At 40.2% G+C, this 14,415-nt stretch overlaps 1 protein-coding gene across 2 annotated transcripts; it reads right to left on the minus strand.

Annotated features, from left to right (window-relative positions):
- Positions 1 to 711: 711 nt before the first annotated feature.
- Positions 712 to 9,867, minus strand: si:ch211-276i12.4 (uncharacterized). Of its 2 annotated transcripts, XM_063875993.1 has the most exons (7): positions 9,376 to 9,867; positions 7,156 to 8,739; positions 5,210 to 5,238; positions 4,426 to 4,554; positions 3,268 to 3,334; positions 3,030 to 3,137; positions 712 to 2,328 (listed from the first exon to the last, which is right to left on the minus strand). In XM_063875993.1, the coding sequence occupies exons 2-7, from the start codon at positions 7,999 to 8,001 to the stop codon at positions 1,723 to 1,725; spliced, it is 1,785 nt and encodes a 594-aa protein (XP_063732063.1). In that variant the 5' UTR covers positions 8,002 to 8,739; positions 9,376 to 9,867; the 3' UTR covers positions 712 to 1,722. The 2 variants fall into 2 exon arrangements, with proteins under 2 accessions (XP_063732063.1, XP_063732064.1); XM_063875994.1 differs by lacking the exon at positions 3,030 to 3,137.
- Between the last annotated feature and the right edge of the window lie 4,548 nt (positions 9,868 to 14,415).

Here is a 14,415-nt window from a genome sequence, read left to right on the forward strand (position 1 = left end):
TCATTTACCTAAAGAGATAGTTCACCACAAAATCATGAACACATATATTTCCTCCTGTAGTGTTATTTATCAATCTTGATTGTTTTGGTGTGAATTGCAGTGTTTGAGATGTCAGTCAGAGATGTCTGCATTCCCTCGAATGCAAACAAACAAGATGTTACTCGGTCAGAGCGGGATAAAAATACATTTGAAAAACTCTACAGTAATGTCCAGAAATGTTGTGAGACTTTCATGTATGAACTGTTTTCTTTCTACTGAAAATCTACTCCTATTAACAACCAACTGAATATAACTTGTTGATCAAATTACGAGAAAGTTCACATATACAGTACATATGATATATATGACTCATTTATTGACTGAAAATGACTGAATATTGATATGCTGTCAGGGAGTTTGTTAATGTAAAGTAAGACTATGGAGAGGAGACCTGCATGTGATCATTTAAAGAGTGCAATAGAGAGGGAGGTTGATGGAGCTGGATCAATAGGATTAAGCTGTTATTAAAAAGTATTTATGACAGCTTGAGTCAGAGCTAGTCAGGTTGAAGCCAGTTTGGTGTTCCCATCTATAACAACCAAATAGGGAACTATGTATATGAACTATGAAATATTACTCCTAATGATGTTTGACTAGCAGAGAGAGAACAAGAAAAGATGAAGAAGGAATGTATGTAGTCTGACATGCTGCATTAATTTAAGATTAGGCATTTTTATTGGTAGAACATCCAGGAGGATACAGAGAAATATTACAGTGATGTAGACTAGATATATAACTGCATAATACATAGGGTTACATTTACAGTGATGAGGGATAGGGCCTCTATAATTTAAAATAACACGAACGTGTCGCTACGTGTCTCACGTATGTTCTACCCACTAGATAACATTAACATTTAACCCATATCGTGGCAGGAGTTAAAGGCTTGTACATGTATGTGTCATATATACAAATTCAAAAAATATTTACTAATTTTTATACTAATTTAAATGTTCACATAAATAATGTTATAACATTATCCTCATATCAGCCCATCTGCATTTTTTAGATCTGACCTTTATATCAGGCACCTTCCTACTAAAGTTATTTCTTAACAAATATCCAGTCACAGTAAGGAATAACAGATGTGAACATTTGAGTGTAAAATTCCAAGAGGGATTTCTCCATGGTTATTGCTTAAAATAGAAGTAAATAACTTTTTGTTATTGTACGACAGGCTTTTTAAAAATAATTACTATATATTATGTATATTTGGAAACTCAACAGTGACACTGAAGACAAGATTTGACTGAAAGATTCTCTGTTAAATTGAGGAAAATTAGAGGGCAACAGGATATGGAAATACACAGTAAATACATTATTTTAAAAAAACATTTAAATTGAAATATATTAAATGAAAAAGTTTCTCTAGTGTGTTTATTTTCTCAACTACTGCATGTTCACATTTTAACTACATTTTGGCATTTGAACTACCAAGGTTTTATTTTGCCAAAAAATTATGGGTAATAATGTTGTACTTCGAAATCGTGCAAAGACTTTCCTTCTTATTCCTCTGGTTATTAAAACCAATCAAAGTATACCTCAAAAGTACACTTTATACAGGCCAAAAAATAACAGATGTTTTGTATTTTGGGGACTTATATCTAATAACAATGACTTACATATTTCAATGCAATAACACAATCATTTATATTAACACTGCCCTGTTGTTGGATGGCATTTTCATTTTGCCACTCTTCCTCTTTGTTCCCCTCCTCCCGCCTCCTTATGGAGCTGCAGCTGCTGCAGGAAATCATCCAGGATCTGCTGGGCTGACACGGCAGTCACATCCACAACGTCCTGCTCCAAAAGCGTTACCTTTACCCCTGCTTTAACACCCCAGCTGTCCCCACCCACATGGGCCTGCTGGAGGTTCTGAGGGGTGTCAGTGTGGTTAGTGGCCAAAGCAAGCTGCTGTTGGATTTCAGGATATTGAGGCTGTGGCCTAGCAGCATAACTGGCAGCCATTTTATTATAGATAGAAGTGCTGATGTCAGCTACAGAGAAAGGGGGGCTGTGGCTGGACTCCTGCTGAGCAGAAACACTGCTTTCAGTTCCTGTTGTTGCCCCCCCCTGTTTAAATGGTATGAAGGCTCTGACCCTCTTCGGAGCCGCCTCTGATTTCATCAACCAATCATTGACTGCCTCCTCCACTTTAGGTGTTTGGTGGCCCCCGGCCTGCAGGGAGGCAGCAGGTTGGTGGATCGGAGCAGAGGTGGTCAGGAGCTTCTGTATGGCCTCAGTTGAACCAAAGTGCTTCTCCAATAAATCCTTTATCAAGCACGGCACCTGTGGTTGAGACACAAACACACCTCTGTAAGAACTGAGTCCATGCAGAAAAAGAAGTATAGCACATGTAAATCTGGGAGGGTTTTCTATAAAGGAGTTCCTTATCTCTACCTCATTTGTTTTTAAATACTTGTTGGACCAATGGAGACATTTCAGAGGTGTTACTTACATGGGAAGATATTTTTTGTATACAGTAGACTAGTGTAAATTCATTTCTGGCCTTCTCTTGGCAGGAAAAACGTTTGTCTTTTTAGCAATGCATGCAAGTGTGACGTAATGAATGCACTTAACTAATATTCTAAAATGTTAAGGTACTTGTAACTAACTTTTAACTGTAGAACTTCTCTTCCATCAATGTTGAGCAACATTGTGATCAGGTCTTCACAACTTTTTACTGAACTCTTTGAATTTTCAATGAAAAATGTTTATGATCTGCAGGGCAGAACAGCAACTTTAAATAGAGTCTCTATTTCCGGGACCCCATGACCCTATGGGTCCCTAGCTATGTGCCCTGAAGGCAGCGTAGGGAGAGTTCTCAGATTTTTACTGAAGTGTTCAAAAAATATATATGTTACAAGTAAAAGTCCTGCCTTTTTTTATTACACGTTTTTGCATGGGATGATCAATCCAAGTAAGGCATTTAGTTAAAAGTTAGCAATGTGTGGTGTTCCCATGTGTCCAGTAGGTGGCACTGTGCTCACATTGATGTTCTCCAGGGCTGCGATGGTCCTGTGGGCATCCTCTAACTCTGAGCTCAGCTGGGACACTCGGGTCTGCAGGTACTTTCTTTCACTGGTCAGGCTCTCTGACTGCACACGCATACACGGGCATTGGGTCAATTGTACATTAAGTAGCTCATCATTAGTCAATGCAGGCAAATAGGTACAAAATCCTTTCTATCATTTTCCCCCAATCTTATTTTCATTCAAGTATTCTCACCGCTACATGCAGGTGTTCCCCCAGTAGGTTATTGGCCTGCTTGGTCCCTGTGTGGGTATCTAGAAGGCTGAAAGAAACATAGAAAGAAAAAGAAAAGACATTATCAGTATTATTAATACATAGACACTTTTTCATCATATCATTTTGAGTCTTTTACTACTGTGTCACACCTTCAGCTGCAGCAAAATGTGGCTGTAGGTACGATTCAGTTATATCACTTTGAACATTTACTTTAATTTATTAGGATCCAAACAATCGTACTCAGTTCAAACATTTTAAATGAACTTGCTTTCCATCGCTGACTTGGCCTAAGCTGTGGAACTGACTCCCTCAACAAGTAATCTGGTCAACCACGTTTACCGTCAACCGTTTTTTAACAGCGCAACAAATGTAAACTGACTTGAATCTTATTTGAAGCTAAAGACAGTTGTTTGTTAGGCCAAGTGGCCAACACAAGCTCTTCTGCAAACATGAAGCAACTGACACCCAACTGGAGCTCAGTGTGAGGGGACCATTCACTCTAGCTGCTCTGGTCTGCTGAGGAATGTGTGGTGTGTGCATGTTGCGCCACGGTGGCAGTTTGGTGATAGATAAAGGCTTGACAAGACTCTCACTGGTGAGTGTGAAAGGACATGACATATGCCCAGTCACCCTGTCTCTGTTTGGCTGTGGAAAAGATGTCACTGCAGAACCACAACACTTGCTGAAATGCACAGGGGAAATGTATGTTCCATGGATCAATGAATCTATAAAAACTGTTATGTAAAGCCACAGGTTGGATTTATAGATTTTTGCACTTTCATGGAGATATCATGTACTGTCATGCAATGTAGCACACAATATGTGGAATTCAATAGATTAACTCTTGCAGTGATTTGTTTGTTATGCATTGTTTAAGTCACATTGAAATTATAACTTAATGGCTTATATAAAAATAAAATTGCATTTCATTAACGTATTTCATTAAGTTGGAACTACTGTTTCAGTTTTGTTCCTAATTATAATTGTGGTTTGGCAAAACATGACAAATGTTATGCCGAAAAAAGCCCCTTGAATTGAATTGAGATGTTGTATTTATTTGTGCATTCAAGTTATAGGGTATACACAATGTAAATTCCATCAAGCAGGCTGAATTGCGTTCTGTTTATGATCCCAAACCTTTTATATTTCTCCTTGACGAGGCCAAGCTCGTCTCTGGTCCTCTGCAGCTCTGCCTCCAGGCTCTCAATGCAAACCACAGTCTGCACCAAGTTCTGGTGAAGATCTGAATTTTCCTCCTGCAGCGCCCTGAACACAAAGGAAGGATGGGAAAATGACTTTTGTTTCAAAAGATTTTCATTTTTTGACCACCTTTCTCGGTTTTAATGAATTACATAAAAATCTATACCTCACTTAAAAGGGATTTGCCTCTCACAATCTACAATGATGCCTGTTTCAGAGGTTGTATGCCAGCTAGCACCATTTAGCTTTAAAGCTATAGAAGTCTGTTTTTTCAGCACGTTAACATGTCTCCATTTTACAAACTACAAATTCATATGAGAGGAAGATTCTGGAATAACATCAATGGATCGATTTATTTTAAATTCTGTATTAAATATAAGGGGTTGACAAATACTACTATTGGAACCAAAACTTGGATTTAACATTTAAATATTAAAGGTATTTTTTATTTTGAGCTTTGTTACAATGTCTAACCTCTCTTTAGTCACATATTCCTTTTTCTAACGACGTAGTGATTATTATATAATTCAGTTCCATAACTGCCCCTCCTCTCTCCCTTTAAACCAGGAGTGGAGGAGAGAGGATGTTCATTAGTGTGATCAATAAACACTGACCCATGAAAGGATCGACACAGAGAAAACATGATGAGACAGAGAGAAATGTTTAAAAAGTTGCACTCAAATGTACTAAGTAGACAGGAAGTATGATAACACACACTTACTGGAGATGGCTGGCATCAAAAAGTGTGTCCTAGAAAAAGAATAAAAAGAAAGTTGACAATAAAGTCAATAATACACATAAAGTACAGGGGGCATACTTTGAATACAGTGTAAACATGTAACAAGTATTTTGACGGTCTTGTTTTTTGCATTTCATTGAAAATAAAATGTGCGTGGCTTGTCATAACTGTAAAACGTGTGGCTCTTGATTTTAGATCAAAGAGTAAAATGGGCTATAAGTTATTCAGTGTTTCACCCAATATGAATGTGAAAACTCCCAATGCACCCTTGCTTAGAGCCAGAGCGTCATAGTCATAGTTTCATTTGTATTCCTGTTTGCTGGAGAAGAGCCAAAACAATGACGAACATTTCACTTTCCGAATACAACATGCACTAATATTCAGGCATGCATGAACTTAGGCAGAAAGCCATTTACAGGAAAATAGGCAAAAAATAACAAATGAGATGATTCCCTAATTCTAAAGGAAAAATCAAGTAACCATAGCAATATTTCCCAGGCTTAGTCTTAGGTGAAAAAACATAGATACATAGAGAACACTTAGTAGCAACTGTTCAGTTTCTAAAAACATTTCAGGAGCTGTAGCCTGGCCTATGCAGGCAGTGTTTTAACAGCAGGACACACCCTGGATGGATGACCAGTCCATTACTGAGGACGTGATAGAATAAACTATTGAGTTATCGCAGAACTGTGCCAGGAAATGTACTCTGGTGGTATCGATTAGTTCTTAGCCGCTCTGTATGTGTGTGGTTATTTATATGTACGTGTGAATTCACTGAACCATAACCTGAAAAGACAAACTCAAATCCTACACAGGGAGCACATGGAAAAGGCAATGTTATCTAATGTTGTGTGTGTGTTCGTCGGTATCAAAGACTGATAGTATGAGCAGATTCTTACATAAGAGCAAAGGGAGACTCACTCCCTTATTGTACATTGTGCTGGCAGGTAGTGTGAGAGAGATTTGTCTCAGTGTAAAGACAACAGCCTTGGTATTCATGTATTGTATTTTACTGTATTGTGTTTTGATATTGGCCAGGTTTCTCTTTTAAAAAGGATTTTAGCTCTCCTTGTAAAATAAGGGTAAACAGTGAATACACTGAACATACACCATTTAAATAAATGGTAACTCAGGTAGTTTCGAATGGAGTTTTCCCTAAAAGTACAGGACTAGCATCTGGTGCAATGCTGAAGAGTGACTCAGCTTTCAGTGCGCAGTGTTTGACATGTCCCACACAGCCTGTGACTCAGCTACCGCCTGTGCAAGAGAGGAGCAATACTGCATTCATTACATTCATCCTGTTCTGCCTACGCAGAAATATCCTTGCCTCATTGCGGTAAAATGCCTTCAGAAGCTTTGTCATTGACTCTTTTGAATGTTAGCCTCATCTTTCTATTTAGGCAGTCAGACTCAAATGTCATTTATTTATAAGGATGTATCTCCACTGTGCTTCTCAAAATTAGAAAATTACAGAAGACAAATGATCTAATTAAAGAATCCAACCAGGATATACAAACATGTATAAATGTTTAAAGTGATTTGTTAAAAATGATGTTTCTGAACACATTTGTTTTCATCATACCTGTCCTTAAGAGTGGTGAATGTCAGTAGATAAGCTTACTTGTTAACAAATGAAACTATATAAAAAAATTAAAAATCACATAGTCTATGCATATAAAACCTTTTAAATATCTCAGTGTTTTCAATAAAGGCTAAAAAAGAAATGGCCCACAATCTTTCAATTTCATGTTTATGATTACAAAGAGATGTATACCAACTTACTTAACCATGATGTTATGAAGCAAAACAATCATGTCTTCAGACTTTTCTAAACTGATTCCAAGTCATCTGCGCTGCGAAAGAGTTCTCTTGTGTCGTATTTTTGTACCCTATCCAAAATAGCATAAATGTGACTAAAATAAACTCACCCTGCGCGGTAGTGGTGGCCCCGCATGCTGCTGTGACTGGTGTCGCTCACTCAGCTCTGAGCTGTGGCTGGTAGCGGTGGAGGCCGTGTCTCTGCCCCTGGGAGAATCAGATTTGGAGGATGAAGACTCAGATCCGTGAGCTGGCCCCACACCCTGGCTGCTGAGCCCTCTGTGCCCAAGGCCGGGATGAGGCTGGTGCTGGGGGTAATGTTGGGTGGACTGAATGTGGGAGGTGGTGGGCAGCTGTTTGCGGTGTTGGCGATGTTTGGGCTGGATGGGTTCAGGACTGGTGCAGGTGCCATCTGTGAGCTGAGGCCCACATCGACCATATCTGTCCCCTGACACGGAGCCCCCAGTGGGAGAGGGCCTCCTGTCTTTACGGCTGCTCTCGTGGTGAGAGTTTACGCTTGGAGACCGGGGGTAAGGATGAGGTGGGGGGCTGCCATGGTGGTTCCTATCCCCATATGAGATCAGTTTCTCAGGATTGGAGCAGTCCGAATGTTTCCGAGAGCCACTGCGAGGGGCCCTTTCCGTCCTGTTGTTGTGCTGTTTCTGCTCCCTCACTTCCCCTAAACTCCCTCTGTGCTTCTTTGGTGGGAGCTGGGGCTTGACTGGTCCAGGTGATTGCGGGGGTGGGACAGGTGTCTTCACAGTAGCTTTCTCCTTGTTCACACCCAGGATATTGAGAGCCGATGGGCTTATGACCTGTTTTGTAATCTCATCTAGAAAAGCTGAGAATTGCAACTTTTCCTTCACAAAAGTTGCCCTGGCGTGCTCCACTTGAGTGCCTCCTTTCCCTTTCTGCCCAATGGGTTGTTTGGTAACTCTTGGTGATAGCACCTCCATCGACTTGGCCTTGCGGATGTCAGTATGGGGCTCCTTGTTTTTTAGGATGCCTTTGCTGGGTAGCTGACTGGAGGACACAGCTCTCTTGGGTCCCCTTCCAACACCAAGCAGAAATTCCTCCTCGTTCAAAGCCAGGCTTCGGTTCAAACTAACTGCCTTATGCAGAGGTCCATAGTTATTTTGTGGTACCCTGGATTGTTCTCCTCCAAGATCACTTTCATTACCCTGCAGGAGGCCTTCTTCACTTCTACTGTGACCCCTATCCAGACAAGGAAAACCACGCGTTACCCTCTTTTGTGCAATCCCATGTGTCTCACTACACACACTGCCGTTATTTCTGTGTTTGATGGTGGCAAAGACAATGGGCTCATTGCCATCGTCCTCCCGAAAACCTCTGCGCACTTCTGAGATGTTGGAGCAGGACAGGGAGTGCTGTGGCTGCTCAGGGTGACGAAGAGAGAATGGATCATATGCATTTTCCTCTGTGTACCATGAGGAAAAAGAGGAGGAGGAAGAGGATGAAGACAGGGAAGAGAGGAGGCCCTAGAGGGAGTTACAGGTGTTTCGTTGTTGTACAGGATCTCATCCACTTCGCTGTGGTGAAACTGCCGGCCTTGATGATGATGATGGTGGGAGTTATAATGAGGATTGTCATGGAGATAGCGACCATGTTGATGGTGACGATGGTGCCCGTGGCTTTCATCCGTGTTTCTGTCTGTGTCATCAACGCTTGTGTACCTGCGACACAGGGATTAGAGGCAATGCAGGTTTATTTATAAAACACATTTATGCTGCAATGCGATTCTAAGATCTTACACAAAACATCAAGACAATTTTCGAAAGAAACACCACCACATAAGATGATATAAAGTTAGACAAAAAATAATTGTAAACATTTAAATTAGAATTAGACATATTTAAAATACAAGAATAAAAAGTTACTGTTTGATTTTAAAAAGGCAACGGCGTAGAGAAGTCTTTAGCCTTGTTTTTAAAGAATTAAGAGCTGCAGCCGACCTGTTGTTTTCTGTGAGTTTATTCCAGATATATGGCACATAAAACTGAATGCTGCTTCTCCATGTTTAGTTTTGACTCCATGTCCTAGATGACCTGAAAGGCGTGGATGGTACTTAAAAGACGATAATAAATGTATTTTGGTCCTAAACCATTCAGTGCCAATGATTTCTCTGCACAAATCATCATTACCTATGAAAAACAGCCCGTATATTTGTATTATGAAGTAAGGTTGCACACTTTTAACTATTGCCAGAATCTGTATATTTGATTCCAAAATGTAGCTTTTGCTAACTTGACGGTGGTTGTAATTTTATTTCTAAATAGGCCATTTCCATTAGACATAAATAGAAATCTTACCTGTGTGACTGGGTGTGTGGTTCGTGGTGAGGGGGGAGATGGTGGTGGTGATGCCTCCGCGGCTTGATCTCATCAGGGCCAGAGGGGCTGTGAACAGGCTTAAAAAACGTATCCATGTCCTGTCTCTTCTAGTATGTTGTCAATGACGGTGATCCCTGATGGCAATCAGCCCTTTCTTGTTGCTTTAGAGAAAAATATTATTCTCTATGAAGTTAGAACTTTTGTCAGCTGCAGAAATCATCCCTCTAGACCCAGACAACAATCCAAGGCTGTTTCTAATCACAAGAATAGGTAGAGCAAGCATTCACTGCACATTGTGAAAAATAAATAATATGCTTAACTTGCTAGCTCAGTAATCAGTAGTATCCAGCTGCCAGATTGTTTGTATGAATTAGGTTGTCTCCCTCAGCGGCTGAATGCAGAATAATGAAATTCCAGCTTGTGAGCAGGAATGTATGAAATTCTGGATGGTGGCTTGATTTTGCATCACGCCTGATGTAACAGATGGGCGCTCATTGAACCAACTGAAAGGGCGAGACCTTGTCCTCATACAGGAGACAATCGATCGGTCCCTCGCACAGGATCCATAACATGGTTAATCGACCCCACTCATATAACTTGCAAGTTATGCAAGTATTTTTTGCACATATGTTTCTGCTACCTCGCACTTCAACCTTCATAACTATATCCTATAACTCTTAACTTAGTTTTTTAACACTTTTTTTTTACAAATCTACACAAAAAAGGTATACGAGTATTAACCAAAGCTATTGAACTGCCCACAGCTGCCCTATTGATTTTAAGAGGTTTCCTACAATGAATGGGACTAATGCAAACAGGGTTGGTTGATAAAACGATACATATAGTTGGATGTTTCAATTTGTCAGCTATCAAAGATTATGTCATACAATCTTCACTGTTAAGCTTTCAGTGCCTATGGTTGTTTTAAATCATTGGTATTGTTGAAAATTCATAGACAGTTGTGTAACTTGCAAGAGGTTGTATTGATGTGATTAATGATTTTGATTTGTCAAACCTTTTGGTCAAAATGTCTTCTTTATCAGGCTATTGAAATACCTTTTCTAGATTTGTGGTGTTTATTACTTAAATCGTACAACTGTACCTCTCAATCCGTATATAATTATGCTTCACAACTACAAACACAATCATTGAGTCACTCTATGCAAATTAAAACAACACCTTGATTTGCAAGTAGGCCTATACCACAAAAAGGTTTTGATGAGCCTAGGTTAGATCAGAGGCCTTAGTATCACATGATAGGAGACGTCTCTCTTGCTAAAGTGTGACTATCACCCATCTAATAACCATGAAAAAGATCAACTCGTTCAGGTAGGGAGGGGTTGAAACTCAAAGAGAAAAAACACGCCCGACTGTTGCTGATCAATGACAGTAAGCACTCCTTCCCATCCTTTGAATTTACACTGAGTTTTACCCTGTGACTACAAAACAAGGTGGTGGACAGCACTGGACACCCTACCAAGACACATACTGAATATGAGATCTGTTTTACCATTTTGTTTTTAAGTAATTAAGAATGTTGACTTAAAGTATCCCCATCTCTTGAGCTTTACAACGTATTATTTAAGAATTGTAGTTGTGCTTAGTAAACTAAAGAAATTACATTACTAAATAGCTACATGAGGGAGGTTGCCCAGACTTGTCCAGGATAAGCAACTGCAATCGATGTTGACAACCACATCAGCAGAGGCACACACAAGGGAGAGGGGCATTGGAAGGTTTCATGCACTTGGAGCATGAATGCATGGCTTTTTACTGCACCATCTACTGGTGAAGAAACGTACCTCACATGTTGGCCTTTTAGCACTGGTAATTTTCCACATCATCACAGCAACAAACTTCCACTAGATGGGTCTGGATATTTCTAGTTATATCACGTACACTTTGCAGCCCACACTAACGCTGTAGGCCAACTATTGCATCGCTAGTAGGCTGATTGCACATTAAAACCAAGACTAACACAATATAGGATGTAAATACAGGTATCCAAAATACCAAATCATACATCTGAAAAAGAAAATACAGTCAGCCAACACCAGCAGCTTTAACAGCAACTGTTAAATTGAGCAAAAAACAACAGCAAACGTTATTGAACATAGGTCATCGAAGTAAGAGAAGATGAGTTAGCTGTTTTCTATTGTTTGTCGATCAAATGGCATATCATTGCAGTAGAGGGGAATAAGATCCGGCTACTCTAGCACATTCTAGTTTGATCCGGTTTGGTCGGACCGCATTGCACACAAGTACAGACTCATCCGCACAGCCGCTCCTGTGACGTCAGCTATCTTGATTTCGTGGTGCAAGGCTAAACATTTCCCCTTTTATTGTAATTACTTCGCTGTTTGCGTTCAACATGTGTCAAATATCCTGAATTCAATAGACAACATCAGCACAATCACACTTTACTCACTTAGTGTCTTTTCTGAAGATGTTTGAATGGGAACACATGTTTGAGCAATAGTACTTTGTTCCACATATTCCAACATTAATGCATATTCTTACGCACTTTCTGTTTTCAAGCTTGAATCGAAAGCCACACATTTCTGTACGTTTTGTTCCTGTTAAAGTGGGACTACTTTTTTCACCGGATGAATACCACATCTTGTCGTATCCGGATCACCCAAACAGTATAAATACCGCTGGTGACGCCATTTCATCTCAGACTGCATTGATACGAATCCGGCTTGGTATGATGCGTGACAGGTTAAGCCGTTCTTTTTTTATTTTATTTTAATACTTTGAGATTCAATCGTTAGCTGTGAAGTTGTGTAGATTTACTCTACCTCACATTGTATTCGTGTTTTCTTTCGAGGTTTTGTATTTTGAACAGAGTAAAAGAGCGTAATGCCCTGTCTAAACGCTGAGCCTCAATATGAAGGATATATTGTGCCTTCTATTGTCTTTTTATACTAAACGTTTTTGTGATCGAGCTTTATGTTTGATTGATACGCTTCAGTTGGCAAATGTCACTGAAAACCAGCCTTAATCCGATACCTAACTTTCTCTTTTTTCGAAACTACTTAATGTTAGCTCATAGCTAACGGCAGGGCAAGCGAGCCAAAAATAGACTCGTGTTTAATGCCAACGTTAAGAGGTTACTTTTAAAAACGTTCGGTATGTTAGCTTGACAGCGGTTAGCGTAACGTTTCTGTTATATAGACGATACAGTTAAACGTAGAGCTGAGAAAAATGAATCGTAAACAAAGTTTTGCTTCTAATGGCAGTTTGCTCAAGATGGGAGCCGTGACGTAGCAGCCTTTAACTGTTGGCTATTGGTAGATTTGAATAACTTGTGACGCGCCTAGACGGAGTTGGAAAGGGCGTGGTCAGTTTCCAGTCGAGCATATTTTTTTTTTGCTAAGCTACCCAGAGTTACTGCAGGAATTTTGCTTGAATTACTGCAGGCTAATATTTTACAGCTGAAGATGTGTATTTAAAAAAAAAAAAAAAGTCATAATTAATAGCTGTAAGAGGTGTGCTGTTGTGCATTCTTAGCTTATGTTACTCAACAAGAAAGTGCTTACGTAAGATGACACGGGTGGAAGAGTACGAGTAGGCAGACTTGGTCATAAAGTAATATACCAGACTGAAGTAAAAAAAAAAAAAAAAAACTTCAACCTGAAAAGATTAACCAAGAGAGAAGTTAAGATGTGAATGGCTAGAATAATCTGTTAAACATGCAAGTTATTTTAGCTGAGGAGTCTATTTTAACACTAAAAATAGGCTCTGTTCTAACTAAAAAAAAAAAAGGGTAACCTTAATGTCAGCTCAGTAAAATCAAATGTTGTGAGGATTTTAATCTAAATAAGGAAACTAAAACCAGAATTTTAGACTATTATTTATTTTTGCATTTACTGGTGATTTATGCCATGATTAAGGCACTCTTTTTGGTGTTACACCGTACTGCGTAGTCATTGCGCTTTTCATTTTTTAAATCTTCATCTTTTTGTTTCAAGAAATTTCCTAAATTGCATTTCGTAAGGAATCAAAGCTATTATAACGAGCTATATATAGCTCAGTGAATAAGGGGCGTAGATGTTGATATGGATTTTTTTCCCCATAATTCAAATTACTAGAGAAGACAGAAGATTTTTTTTTTTTTTTTTTTTTCGTGGGGGGGAAATGGACTGAGTTATTGAGGGGACCAATGGACTTAGTTATTGCAACATCAAAAAAATGGACTTAGTTATAACAGGAAAATCCAAGGACCGGCGCGGCGCGAGGCCATGGGACACGGGGAGGACCGAGTGTGGAGCCAGGCAAGACAGGACCACAGGGCGTGGGAGGACCAGAGTGTTTCCAGGCAGGACAGGACCAGAGGGCATGGAGGAAAGAGGAGAGGGGGCCAAAGAGAGCAGGAAGCAGCTGCAGCAGGTGTTGGCGAAGTGTACACCAGAGGGAGCCAGAGGGGCAGGGTAGCAGCATCAGCAGAGTGGCCATCGCTGAAGCAGTTCCAGAACCAGCCAGTGATGAGGGGGGGACAGGGCGCACAGTGTCTTCTAGCTTCACAAGTTTAAAGCAAGGCGGTGGTTTGTATATTGGGTAGAGGTATCTCTCTAACATTATCAGGCAGTTTTCATTCTATTGCTAGAAACTATTGTAGAACACAATTTCTCGTACAGTTCTCTCTTCCTCTTTACAGGCAAGCTGTGTAACTCGTTTTGTACCGTGGTCACACCTCCTGTTGTGCGCTGACATGAGTGGTGTGGTGTCTGCTGTGATGAATGCCTTGGTAGTGTGCTGGAGAGAGGAACATCTTATCGGACTTCTCTACCGCCTGCGATCACAAGTAGTTCCCCCAGCCGGATCGAGAGGCAGTCCCATGTTGTTCGATAGGTCTTCCCCCAAAAGGAGCTTTCGTCATTGGAGTGTGAGAGTGGATGGTCTCCTGTGCGGCCGATTTGATGTGTGTATACACAGCAACCCTTCAGTGCTTCAGCTGCGCACCATTGGTGCAGATCTACCTCTTAACCCGAGCAGTGAGTTAATGCATGAAATGTA

This window comes from Eleginops maclovinus, chromosome 23 (assembly GCF_036324505.1).
Source record: "Eleginops maclovinus isolate JMC-PN-2008 ecotype Puerto Natales chromosome 23, JC_Emac_rtc_rv5, whole genome shotgun sequence".
Classification (NCBI taxonomy): Eukaryota; Metazoa; Chordata; class Actinopteri; order Perciformes; family Eleginopidae; genus Eleginops; species Eleginops maclovinus.